At 47.0% G+C, this 14,188-nt stretch overlaps 1 protein-coding gene across 1 annotated transcript in view; it reads right to left on the bottom strand.

The window, feature by feature from the left end:
- FSTL4 (follistatin like 4) overlaps positions 1-14,188 on the bottom strand; it is a 542,960-nt gene that overhangs the window by 21,820 nt on the left and 506,952 nt on the right. Inside the window, exons 9-11 of the mRNA XM_035014126.1 lie at positions 4,539-4,700; positions 4,014-4,148; positions 2,984-3,010 (exon numbers count right to left, since the gene is read on the bottom strand). Of these exons, the coding sequence (XP_034870017.1) occupies positions 2,984-3,010; positions 4,014-4,148; positions 4,539-4,700 (324 nt within the window). The remainder of the gene's footprint in view (positions 1-2,983; positions 3,011-4,013; positions 4,149-4,538; positions 4,701-14,188) is intronic.

Raw genomic sequence — 14,188 nt, forward strand, 5'->3', positions numbered from 1 at the left:
CCCACCACCGCCCCGGCGCGGCCGGCGTGGTCGGCGGGCAGAAATCTCAGACTAGCAGAGAAAGGGCCGTGGGAGGAGCTAGTACTGCCTCCTTATTATAAACACAAAAAAACTGAGGTCCAAGGAAGGGAAGAGGCTTGCTAGCGGCTACTTGGATTTATGTCAGACCTGGGGCTGGACCCTGAACCCCTACTCCGGGCTCTTCTGCATCACCGTGCCTCAACATAAAAGGTAAATAGGGCACAAATATAGGGAAGGTTTGAGTTCTCCCTTTCTCCCTCACTTCTTTTCTTGTGAAGGTAGGATAGTCAACAGATTTCCATAAATGCTAAGAAAATTAAATACATGAAAAACACACTCTTTCCTAGCATGCTCAGAAACCCAGCTAGTGACTTCACCGACTATCTGGGTAAGTTTTTAGTGTTAGAAAACAATGTAACACGAAATAGGAACCAACATTCCACCTGCTTCCAATGACTGCAGGCAAATTTCTAGGCCTTGGGCCCTTACTGACCAGGAAGCCCCAGTGCCCGGGGTTCCCAGTGTGGGCCAAGGTCCCTGACTCCATGACACAGTCTTAGCTGCTGCTGGTTCTGTGCTGAGAGGGGCTCTGGGCAGGAGGGCTCTGCCATTGGGCACAACTGGACCCCAGCCTCTGAGAAGCCAGCAGTGCCTGGGAGAACCCTGCACAGGTCCCAGTGGGGAACCCTGGGGGGCTGGGCAGCCTGTCCCCAGAGCTGCACGAAGGGGCCACCCATGAGGGCCCTGTCTCGGCACCCAGGGCACCCCAGCTTCTGTCCCCATTTATCTTGCCCCCGTGGGGCCTTCTCTCTGTCCACTCTCACCTGGCAAACTTCTTTTGCTCAGACCTATGAGTCAAAGTCCCTGTCCCTGGGGTCCCTCGGCCTCCAGGGGCCTCTTGGGAAATCGACAGCTGCAAGGACCAAGGCAAGACTGAAAGCTCGGGGGACACCACGTGGGGTTGCAGCTATGGCCACATGGCAGGCGAAGCACAGCCTTGCTCATCGTCAGCAACAGAACGCGGGCCTCGACAAACTACTGACTTCGCAGGAGAGCCAGCCTCATGATCCGGCCCCTGGAAGGTTCTGTTTGAGTGTAGCTTCTCCTAAGGGGGCACAAAGGAGCTTTCTTTGCTGTGGTGTGCCCCGATCGTCTCTTGTTGAGAGGGGACGGTTCCCTGCTGGCCTGTTGGGTTACACTCCGGTGTTTCCTAACCCCCAGCCCTGGGTTCCAGCTGCGAAGGGTACAGGCAGCCGGCCATCTGGGCAGGGTGGGATTTGTTTGCCGCTGCGTTGTCCACACTGAGGGCAGCACCTGCCAGCCCGGGGCCCGAAAGCGGCTGGGGGTCTTAAGTTGGCCTCAAGGTGGGGCCTCTACGGCTTCATTCTTTGCTGGGCTCCACTTTTGAAACTTGAGCCTCTTGGTGGTAAACTCACTTTAGAAAATTACCACCTCTCAAGGACACAGAGGGAAAGCGCTCTGCGTGCACCGTGGCCTAGGAGCTGTGTCACGCACCACCGAGGGACAGCTGTCCGTGATGAGCGGCCATTGCTACAACCTGTCCTTCCAAGGAACCCTAAAGCCTACCATTTCTCAGGCTCTGCTTTCGTTTTGCGGAGACGGACTGTGAGCAGCAGTGCCTGACGCTCGGGAAATTGCTCTGAGTCCGCGCAGGCATGCATATGCTAGGCTCTAGGAAATGCCATGAGATGTTCATGAGGAAAAAATGAGACAGGAACTAGGCCGGCTTTCATTTATTTGTTTTTTTTTTTTAAGATTTTTAAATTTATTTGTCAGAGAGCGAGCACAAGCAGGGGGAGCAGCAGACAGAGGGAGAAGCAGGCTCCCCACTGAACAAGGAGTCTGATGCAGGACTCGATCCCAGGACCCCAGGATCACAACCTGAGCTGAAGGCAGACGCTTAATCGACTGAGCCACCCAGGTGCCCCCCAGGCCAGCTTTTAAAGAGGTAGATTTTGTGCTTAACCCTGAAATCACAGGGTGCATTCTGCTCCTTCTCATACATCTCCCTCACACCCCCATCCACTAACCTGGAGAGTAAGTTATCTCCAGGTGATGTGAACTCTGCTCTGGTGGAGAGGTTGCCCTGGGCGGGGGTCCACAAGGCACATGCACCCCAAGCAGTGACTCAGGCTCTATAACCCAGTTCCCACACGGGCCTGCTATTTTTTGAACCACATGAAATTGTCAATATTCGACCATTTTTAATGTATAAGAATGGCCATTTTTTTTTTAGGGCCCAACCTAATACCTAAAGATGGTTTGATAAATACAAATTTAAAAAAGTCTATTCAGGGGCGCCTGGGTGGCTCAGTCGTTAAGTGTCTGCCTTTGGCTCAGGTCATGATTCCAGGGTCCTGGGATCAAGCCCCGCATCCAGCTCCTTGCTCAGTGGGAAGCCTGCTTCTCCCTCTCTCACTCCCCCTGCTTGTGTTCCTTCTCTTGCTTTGTCTCTCTCTGTCAAATAAATAAATAAAATCTTAAAAAAAAAGTCTATTCATTTAAAAATATACATGTAAATATACATTTACAGAAATCATGGTGGCTTCTTTCTTTGGCACTTCCTCAAAGTATACACTAAACCCCAACACCAATATCAGCTTCTGGAAAAAAGCTGAAGGCCTCATCCAACTAGGAACCCCTGCCAAGTAATCTGCTTCAGTGACAATTTCAAACAGCTTTAGACGGCAACTTCCCATTTTTAAGTTCTATTGGACTGGTGTCCATTAAAGACACTAGTAGGTTTTAAATCTGCTTCTCAGCGTGTGACGCTTGAGTTTGACGTTGACCTCCCCGCTCCCATCCGATCTGGCAGGTGGGCCCCACTTGGGACTGCGTGGTGTCTGGACAAGCTGATGGTGGCCCATGGAGATATGGCCCCACGATGGAGGCATGAACACAGGCGATCACAAGCACAACACAGACGAAGTGAGCTTGGTACCTTCCTCTCGCCACAGAATGTTTGCAACTACAGCGTCCGAGAATCAGGAGCGCGGGAACGTGATTGAGGGAAGGAAAAGAGAACAGAGCAATGTCAACAACTTTACCATAGTGATTCCTTTCAGGGACGAACAGCTACCTAATCCATCGTGTGTGGAGTCTGCCCCACTCACTGCCCCAGCAGCAGCGCTCTGATGGGACTCTGGATGTGGACACATGTTTCCAGGTCTCGGGACCCTTTCAGTTTATAAACAGTCTTTGAAATCAGGTCCCCAGGATCATGGAAACTAATGGGATCCTCCATTGCCATGGTTGACAAGGAGCAAGCAACCGCTCTCCTAGAGCTCCTGATTACTTCCAGAAGCCATACTGATTTTCAGCTAGGATTCTCCTAGGAAGACCATCTGAAACACTTCTAATGATCTCCTTTGATGATGAAGACTCAGCTTGGAGTCTTTGAATAAGGGCAAGAGATCCTATCTATCACCCGTGTCCACAGAATCATGCCATTTGGGGAGCGGTGGCTACCAGGGAAGGCACACTTGGCCACCAGGTGGGCTATAATCCCTGGAGTCAAGGTTATGTGTGCAATTGTGGCCGGGCCACTTCCTGGGCCATGGTGGGATGGCAGCACGTGATATAGATCATGAACTGATATCTAGTCTATCATATGTGGAATCTGCAACACTGACTGGTGGGTGGAAAGTAGGAGGAATTTTGTGGGTGAGGGGCAGAGGTTCCAGTCTATACAGCAAGGAGGAGGCAGAAGTGGGGCTAGGATATGCAAGCTTCCTTGTGGTCCTGGGCACTCTGCTGTCCAGGGACCTTCTCTGTGTGTTGTCGAGGTTGCCAGGGAAGGTCTGCTCACCTCTGGGCACCCTCTGTTCCCAGCTTTGAGCATAGAATATGGGAGTTTACCCCTGTCTTCAGGGGCTCATGGATGATGGGTGTGGCCTTGGTCAGTTGGTCCCCTTGCACCCAACATCCCCCAATCAGCACAACGAGGACCTCAGAGGCAAGAGCGGACTCACGGGTCTTTCTAGCCGAGTCTTCGATGAAAAGTGAGGAGATATCCTCATCCACGCCCACTTCGTTTTTGGCGATGCAAGTATACGCCCCTGTGTCTTCATACCGAACATTGCCGATGTGGAGTTCGCTCCCATTGGCTGGAGGAAGGACAGTGCTCAGGATGGCCTGCTCAGCTGGGACCCCCCCCTCCCTCCTGTCTCCCTTCTATTCAGAGTGGTGACATTACAAACACAAGCCCTTAGCAGGGCTGAGGGCAGCCAACATCCGTGATACATGCCCAGAAAGAGCTCGAACAGCTGAACTAAACTGACGCTGACCTGGGATCTGATTGACAGGTTATCATCATTGCGCTCAAAAAGCCTGCCAGACCTATGTGAGCCCAGATAGCAGGAGAATTTGGGGAGACGTTTGTTCACTCCCGACACATCTGACTTAGAAACAAATCATGTCTCTCATTTCCACTGCTGGGGGAAGCATCAGCTTGAACTTGATGGAAGGAGGAGAGAGGCACCGAGGGCGGTTCTTACCTAATAGGGAAAGCTGTTTTGACATCTGGGTGGAGACATCCATGCCATTTTTCAGCCAAGTGATTCTGGGCATAGGAATGCCCTCTGCGTGGCATCTCAGACTGGCTGCCATGCCGGGCTCCTGTGCCTGGGTCTCTGGATACACGCGGATGACTGGTGGCACTGCGGATGAAGTTGGTACTGGTCAGAGAGGGCCCTCACCTGGCCTCGGGCCCGTGCTCTGGCCTTGATACCTGTTCCAGAGGGGTGAACCGAGACACGACTCTGGAGTTCTCTTTGTTACTAGCTCACAATCAGCCCCTGTTCAGCAGCTCAAGCCCTCAGAGAAAGGGCTATAAAATGAATTGTAAGCAATAAACATGTCAGGCTTTGTGCCCTGTAATTCATGGCTTTCACCATTATTCTAAATCTGATCAGAAAGACATCCAGATATTGAATGCCGTTTCAGCTGCTACACGTGAAGAGCAAGAGCCACTGCACATTTATTTCTGAATGAATAAAATTCAGATGTATTATTTCTGTTATCGGAAAGCCACTGGACAAGGGCTTAATTTTTTGCAGGAGGTGCTTCACAAAGCACTTATGGTCACTGACGGCAGGGCTACTAATTACATCAGCACTCTGGGGAAGTCCATTGATTTTCCAGTGGATCACTGTTATTTCTCCACTTCTCACTCCCACCATGGGTGAGAGGCAAGTGTGCCCTCCTTGGCTCAGCCATGAGCCCTGGTAGTCAAGTTCAGGGCTGAGGATGTGTCCTCCCACTCATCAGAAGAACATGGGTGGCAAGGTGTCAGCACTCGCCACAGATCTCTGGCCTTTCTTAAGTGGGCTGTCTGTGGGGGGAGGTTCCTGGAGGAAGTGAAGATTGTCTGGAGGATCTTTCCTCTTACCCCTAGCTCTGCCCAGGAAATAAAATAATTATCATTTTCAGTGGAATTGAGGGCTCTTACCTATCCATATATTTTACTCTACATACTTCCAAAACTTCTTCCAATTAGCTGATGTAAAGACACCTGGATATTACACTCAACACACACCTTTTGGGAAGGTGGAAGATGGATTCCTCCTGAAGCAGGCCACTGCATTTCCCCAAAGGTATCTGGAAGCTCCTATTGTCTGATAAAAGAAAGTGTCCCCGTACTTTAGGAGAGAGGTTTTTCTTGGGAGCAGAGATAGAACACATTATGCTTATGTAGAAGGAGGTAATACTGTTAATCCCAGAATGTGAGCAAGATTTCTAGTGATCTGTTCTTGGGAAGGTTGAGGACAAAGGGAAAAATTCATTGCCTCGTTGTGAGAAATGGACTGTGCAACTCCTCTCAAAACTCCTTAGGAGGCTGCTAGTAGTCTGATTAACTCAGTCTGAGTTTCAAATCTTTCCTCTGGTTCACCTATGGGGCAAAGCTGGGGGGCTGAGGAGAAAGCCAAATGGACAATCAGCAAAGGGCATGAACCCACCTTGAAAATATCCCAGAGCTGTTTCTGTAAAAGAAACTCAGAGGCACCGTGTGACAAACCACACAGAGACCCAACAATAACACAATGTGAGTCATTTCCCAGTTTCTCTGTTGGCAGTTTTGGAGAAGAGTTCCAAGGTGTGACAGACTCTTCTGTCAGGCCACTGACAGATGGAGGAAGTAAATGGGGCTCTAGCTAAGGCGTATCTAGAGGGCTGCTTAGAACAGGGAAGCGAATCTCCCTTCTCTGACTCCATTTGGTTCAAAGAGGAAAGGAATAATAACTTATATAGACAACTTCCCTACACTGTGAATTTGGAAGAGGGAGGAACAGGGTTCAAGTTGAGTAGATAGTAGAGTTTTGGTCAGGAGAGTGTAATTCAAGAGCACAGAGCTAGAACTGGGGGGTTGAGGAGCACTGGACTGGCGGGGAGTTGGAGAAGGTGGTAGAACATCCAGAGTTCTACAACGTGGGTGGTCATGACCTGGAAGTTAATAAACTTGGGCTCTTGCTAGATCACCATTTATTTATACAAACCTGCCTAGCACACATAAAGTAGATCTAAAGAAGGTGAGGGAAGAATCAATAGAGAGAGAAGCAGAAGTGAATGAATCGATTAGTCAAAAAAGAAGGGAAATGACGGATAAATCTAAGGCTGGTTGTTTATATATATCAATAAGATAGACAAATCTCTAGCAAGTTTGATCAATAAAAAAATAGAGAAAGAACAGGGAATTAAAAATTATGAAAATACTGTATTCAATTATAGGGAATAAATATGAAAATCCCAATGAAATGGATCACTTAAAAGGAAATCTTTTTTTTTTTTAATTTTACTTATTTATTTGACAGAGAGAGAGACAGTGAGAGAGGGAACACAAGCAGGGGGAGTGGGAGAGGGAGAAGCAGTCTTCCCCGCTGAGCAGGGAGCCCAACGTGGGGCTCAATCCCAGGACCCTGGGATCATGACCTGAACCGAAGGCAGACGCTTAATGACTGAGCCACCCAGGCACCCCACTTAAAAGGAAATCTTAATGATAAAAACTCTCAACAAGATGGGTCTAGAGGGAATGTATCACAACATGGTAAAGACCATCTATGACAAACCCATAGCAAACATCATACTCAATGGTGAAAAACTGAGAGCTTTTCCTCTAAGATCAGTAATAAGACAAGGACGCCCACTCTTGCCACTTTTATGCAACATGGTACTGGAAGTTCTAGCCACAGCAATTGGGCAAGAAAAAGAAATAGAATGCAGCCAAATTGGAAAGAAAGAAGTAAAACTATCACTATTTGCAGATGTCATGATACTATATATGGAAAACTCTAGACCACACCAAGAAACTACTAGAACTGATAAATGCTTGCAGTAAACTCAAAGGATACAAAATCAACAAACAGAAATTGGTTGCATTTCCATACACTAATAACAAGCTATCAGAAAGAGAAATTAAGAAAATAATCCCAAGTATGATTGCATCAAAAAAGAATAAAATACCTAGAAATAAACTTGACCAAGGAGGTGAAAGACTTGTACTCTGAAAACTCTAAGAATTTGATGAAAGAAACTGAAGGAGATACAAATAAATACAAAGATATTCTGTGCTCATGGACTGGGAGAATTAATATTGTTAAAATGTCTATACTACGGTAAGCAATCTATAGATTCACTGCAATCCCCATTAAAATGCCAAAGGCATTTTTCACAGAATTAGAACAAAGAATCCTAAAATCTGTATGGACCACAAAAGACCCAAACAGACAAAGCCATCTTGCAAAAGAAGAAGGAAACTGAAGGTTCCACACTCCCTGATTTTGAACTATACTATAAAATTATAGTAATCAAAATAGTCTGGTACTGGCACAAAAAAGACACAGATCAATGGAATAGAACAGAGAGCCCAGAAAAAACCCCACGTATATAATGGGTAATATATCTGTGACAAAGAAAGCATGAGTATACAATGGGAGAAAAGATGGTCTCTTCAATAAATAGTGTTGGGAAAACTGGACAGCTATGTGCAAAAAACCCAAACTGGACCACTCTCTTACACCATATACAAAAATAAGTTAAAATTGGATTAAAGACTTGAATATAAGACCTAAAACCAAAAAACTCCTAGGAGAAAACATAGGTGGTAAGCTCTCTGACATCAGGCTTAGCAATCTGTTTTTGGACCCATCTCTTCAGACAAGGGCAACAAAAGCTAAAATAAACAAATGGGGCTACATCAAACTAGAAAGCTTTTTTTTTTTTAAAGATTTTATTGTTTTATTTGAGAAAGTGAGGGAGAGAGAGCACAAGCTGGGGGAGGCAGAGAGACAGGGAGGAGCAGACTCCCCGCTCAGCAGGGAGCCCAATGCGGGTCTTGATCCTGGGATCCTGGGATCATGACCCAAGCTGAAGGCAGACTCTCAACTGACTGAGCCACCCAGGTGCCCAAACTACAAAGCTTTTGCACAGCAAAGGAAATGAACAAATGAAAAGGCAACCTACTGAATGGAAGAAGGTATTTGCAAATCCTTTATCTGCTAAGTAGTATCCAAAATAAGTTTAAAGCACCCACACAACCTAACATAAAAAATGCACAAATAACCCAATTAAAAAATGGGCAGAGGACTTGAATAGACATTTTTACAAAGACAACATAGAGATCCAACAGGGATATGAAAAGATGCTCATCATCCCTCATCATCAGGGAAAGGCAAATCAGAACCACAGTGAGATCACTTCACACCTGTCAGATTGGCTAGTACCAAAAAGACAATAACAAGGGTTGGTGAGAATGTGGAGGAAAGAGGACCCTTGTGCACTGTTGGTGTGAATATATATCGATGCAGCCACTATGAAGAACAGTGTGGAGGTTCGTCAAAAAGTTGAAAGTTACTGTATGATCCAGCAATTTCACTTCTGGGTATTTATCTGAAGAAAACAAAAACCCCAATCTGAAGAGATAAATGCACACTGATGTTCACTACAGCATTAGTTTCAATAGCCAACATATGGAAGCAATCTAAGTGTCCATCCATACAGGAATGGATAAAGATCTCTCTCTCTCTCTCTCTCTCTCACACACACACACACACACACACACACACACAGAGAATATTACTCAGCCATAAAAAAGAACGAAATATTATCATTTGTGACATCATCATAGGACTTAAAGGGTATTATGCTAAGTAAAATAAGAGTGAAATCCGACAGAAAAGACACCATATGATTTCACTTATACATGGAATATAAAAAACAAAACAAATAAACAAAACAAAGCAGAAACAGACTCATAGATCCAGGAAAAACCCTGCTGGTTACCAGAGGGTGGAGGGGTTGTGGAGTGGGCAGAGAGGTGAAGGGGATGAAGAAGTAGAAACTTCCAGTTATAAAATAAGTAAGTCAAAGGGATATAATATATAGTGTAGGGGATATAATCAATAATATTATAACAACCGTGCCTGGTGACAGATGGTAACTAGATTTATCATCAGCATCATTTCATAATGTATAAAAATACTGAATTACTATGATGTACACCTGAAACTAATAGGATACTGTATGTTGATTACACGTCAACAAGAAAAGAAAAGGAAACTTAAAAGTATGGAGAAGAATAAAGAAGAGAATATTTAAAAAAATTTTAAGTGCTACTTTACTTGAAGTAGTTATGTGAGATGAGTGAGTCCTAGAGATTGCGTAGCATGAGGCCTAGTCAACAATATTGTACTGTACATTTAAAAATCTATTAAGAGGGGAGATCTCATGTGACATGTTTTTACCACAAACAACAAAAAATAAACAGACAAAGGGACCCAAGGAAACTTCTGGAGGTGATGGATATGTGTATTACCTGGACTGTGGTGATGGTAACAGGGGTACGTCCCGTGTATATGAGACCCAGTATACAAACTGCATGCACTAAGGATGTGAGGTTTTGTTTTTTTTTAGATTTTATTTATTTGACAGAGAGAGAGACACAGCGAGAGAAGGAACAGAAGCAGGGAAGTGGGAGAGGGAGAAGCAGGCTTCCCGTGGAGCAGAGCCCGATGCGGGGCTCGATCCCAAGACCCTAGGATCATGACCTGAGCCGAAGGCAGATGCTTAATGACTGAGCCACCCAGGAGCCCCTGTGTGGTTTTTTTCATAAATCAATCACACCTCAATAAAACTGTTTAAAAAAGTGCTACTAACCCAAAGTCACCCTGAGTAGTTTCATAGGCAGGCTATTTTGTACATTTAAGGAATGGATAATTCCTAGAGCGCGGGACAGAGAAGATGTCACACGTTGTATCATGTTGCAATACCACAGAGAAGATGTTGCAGATTGTGTAACCTGGGCACCACAACCTGTCAAAGAGAGCACAAAAAAGACTACAGACCTAACTCACTTAGGACTAGAGATACCAAAATTCCAAGCGACATGTTAGTAAATCAAGGCTAGCCTGGTATTCAAAGAACACACCGTGACCAAGCGTAATACGTTTCAATGCCTAACTATCAGGAAATCTGTAATTAATCACCTCCAAAATCAAAAGCAGTCAAAAAAGAAAAATCATTTGATTCTCTTGCTAGACACTGAAAGGGCTTTTGAAAAAAATTCAGAATCAATTTCTTAGAGAAAAAAACCTCAATAAAATAGGAACAGAATATTTCCTACAATGAAGAATAGCTCCATAAAAAGAAGAAATAGCACCATTCTCTTCAGAATGGTGAAACATTAAGTTAGGAAAAAAAAGTAAAAAGGAAAGAAGGCAATATCGAATCTCAACACAATGCAGGGAGTGATCATCAATTGAAGGCAAGAAATGAGAAGTATTAAAAGGATGGAGAAAAATGATATTTTACCTGGATATGCTCCAGATAAGGAAACTCAAAGTAGGAAGGTTTAATAGGTGAGTGCAGAAAGGGGGCGAGCACCAAAACGTACAAAACTAATGGCTTATTTACTTACTGGCAGTGATCGGACAGAAATCACTGGGGACCTAAATGAAAAAACTCTAAAACCTCACAGAAGACAGGGAAAAAAAAAAAAAAAAAAAAAGCCTTGACTAATTGGAGAGATACGTTCTGGGAGTGGAAGATTAACTCTGGTTAAGAAATGAGATACCCCAGGGTGCCTGGGTGGCTCAGTCAGTCAAGCGTCTGCCTTTGGCTCAGGTCATGATCCTGGAGTCCTGGGATCGAGTCCCGCATCGGGCTCCCTGCTCGGCGGGGAGTCTGCTTCTCCCTCTGACCCTCCCCACTCTGATGCTCTCTCTCTCTCTCACAAATAAAAAAATAAAATCTTAAAAAAAAAAAGAAATGAGATACCCCAAGGTAAAACATACATTTAATCTAATTGCAATGAATATCATTTGGTAGGGTCTTGACAAAACAATTCTAAAACTTACCCAGAAGAAAAAAATGTGCCAGAACAGCTGAGGAAATTTTGAAAGGCAAGGGTGATGATGGGCATTTTTTCCTACCAGATATTATAAAGTATGACAATAGCAAATGCCAAGCAGGGATGGGCTGAAGGAATCCCCCCACTCTGAGTCAGGCACCACACTAATGGTCTGGACTGGTTTTACAAAGCTCTGTCAATTCCTATGTGCAGCCAGCATCTATTAAATACCTTCCAAGTGCCAGGCGTTATGGACAGAACAGGGAATACGAGTGGACCAGCCCTTATCCCCACAGAGCTTGCTGTCCAGGGGCAAGGTGGTTCAACAATGAACTTCAAGTGTGATGAGCATTACCAGAGGGGAGCTTTTGGCGCATGGTGACAGGGGTGGGGGAAGATTTGCCAGAAGAGAGCAAGATCCACTGTCCACCTCACAAGAGAAACACTGAGCTACCTTACGCCCATGGGGCTTGTCCCTTTACTGATGGTAGCTTTGTCTATCAAACTGGGGAGTCTCAACTGGTGGTTTGTGGACTGGCCTCTTCAGTGAGATGGCCAGTGGTCAGCACCAGCCTTGAAGACTGTCCTTTGCCTCAGCCCCGACCTTTGATGGAATCTGTGGACCCATGAAGTTTTCAAACTGGAGTATCTGCAAACCCCAGGGGGCTTGTTAAAACAACACTGGTGCCCACCCCAGAGAGTCTGATCCCGGAGGTCTGGGATGGGGCTGGAGGATCTGCTCCTACCTATCAGCTTCCGGGTGAGAGCTGGAGTCAGTTCTAACTAGGAAGCTCTCAAAGACCAATTCAGGGCTAACTTTGAACTGAAATGCATGGCCCTATTCTAGAACGAAATGAAACTGGACTGAAAGTCAAGGGTGTGCAGTGAGTCATTCACTTAAAAATATAGGACTGTCTCCTGGGCAAAGACACCTCGCCTAGCAGGGGTGCTCTAGTGAGAGGCACTCTCTGCTGGCCGTGAGGTCTCCATGAGCCACTGTCATCCTGGGGGCTGAGACTGCTCCTCCTCTGACCTCCATCCCTCCATCTGCAGGACTACAGAGGGGGCCTCAGGCCTCTGCACGCTCCATCTGCCACGGACCCCTCTTCCCACTCTTCCCACTCTTACTCCGACTCCACAATGGGGATCGTCAGAACACTTTTCCCTGTGCCCTCGATTCAGGGTCACATCAGTCTTCGCAAGATGTCTGTGCCTCTGGGGCATCCCTCATCCCCCAACCCTTCGGTTGTCATCTTCTGGAACTCATGTTCAGCTATGAGCGAAATGTCCTGTATCCTCAAACTCTTATATGAACATTTCTTCACCTTCTCGCCCAGAGGGAAACCTGGTGACACTGCTCCAGCCTCTTCAGGGCCTGTGGCTCTCTCCCTCACCTCCTTCTGGAGTGGGCTGGGAGGTGGGCAGGTGTCCTCCTTGGTTCTCACCACCATTGCCAGACCCTTCTTCCCGCCTCTGGTTCTGAATCTTCTGTCACCCCCAGCCTCATTCCCAGGTCCCATCCCCTCCCACCTTCTCTAGGACATGCCCAGCACCTCCCTCCTACTCCTGCGCCCCTTTCCCCTTCCTAATGAGCATTCTCATTAGCCCATAGAAAGCTTTTAATTTCCATCTTGGGAAAAAACCCCAACCCTCTCTTTCCCTCAAACTGTCTCCCCAGTGCTGCCCCATTTTTCTCCATGGAAGCACCCTGAAGAGTTGCCCATATTTGGGGGCTCTAATTTCTCTCCCCTATTGCCTCCTGAGTCAGTTCCAAGCAGATGTTTCCCCCCCACCCCATGGAAATGGCTCTTCTCCAGCAACTGCCCCACATCACACCTGACCCAATGCCCGGTTCTCTGACCCCATCCCCCTGAGCTGTCTGCAGCACTGGGCACAGCTGACCACTCCTCCTCGGTCCAACCTGTCCCTTCAACGTCACACTCGGAAGCCCAATTGGCTGCACAACACCGGGCATTTACCATGTCTGCATGAGCTTCGGAGATTTCTTCCCGAACCTGCTCCCCCACCCTCCTCTTGTCTCAAAAAATGGCCACTCTCTCCTCTGGATGCTCAGGCCAAGATCCTTCTGGAGGACTGGTGACTCTCCCACCAAGTTGAAATAAATGTCAACTTTTCGGTAAGACCTTCACTTGCTACCTTTTATCTGACTTTCCTGGTCCGTTTTTGAATTTTCCTCCTCAGTACTTATCACCATTAGGCTTGCTCCGAGAGGACAGAGGTTTTGGTCTGCTCACTGCTGTGTTTCCAGCGCATGGCCCGGGAGCGGTCCGCAGGAGGAACTCAGTACCTGTCTGTTGAGTGTGGGTTGCAGGGACACCTGACGGATGACGTGGGCAGCAAAGGAGGGGAGAGAATTCTCAGCCTAGGGAACCATCAGTGCAAATTCATTGGCTGGAGTATTTGGGGACAGGTGGGGGCCAAGACACGAGGCTGGCAGGTGGCAGGACCCAGATCGCAGCGACGAGCCTGCATGTATGTGTGAACATGGACTATGGGCTCACGGGGCCAGGCAGCTGCCTCTGCCCCGCTGTGAACCAGTGGCTCAGGCCTCCCATCCTATCTGTCCTGAGAGACTGGCGTGGAGGAGACTACGGGGGCCCTGCCAGGCCAGCAGCAATCGAAGGGACCCTGCACCCAGTCCTAGCCCCCCGGGTGTTCCTGGCTCCATGCCCTGGACAAAGGGAGCCTGTGACATGGAAGGCAACCTCGAGGAGCCAAGGAGCTCCACCTAGAAGCCCATCGTGCCCTGACGGGACCACTTGCTACCTGGAAAATGGACACAAG

Source organism: Mirounga leonina, unplaced genomic scaffold, assembly GCF_011800145.1.
Source record: "Mirounga leonina isolate KUSES-001 unplaced genomic scaffold, KU_Mleo_1.0 Mir_168, whole genome shotgun sequence".
NCBI classification, from domain to species: domain Eukaryota; kingdom Metazoa; phylum Chordata; class Mammalia; order Carnivora; family Phocidae; genus Mirounga; species Mirounga leonina.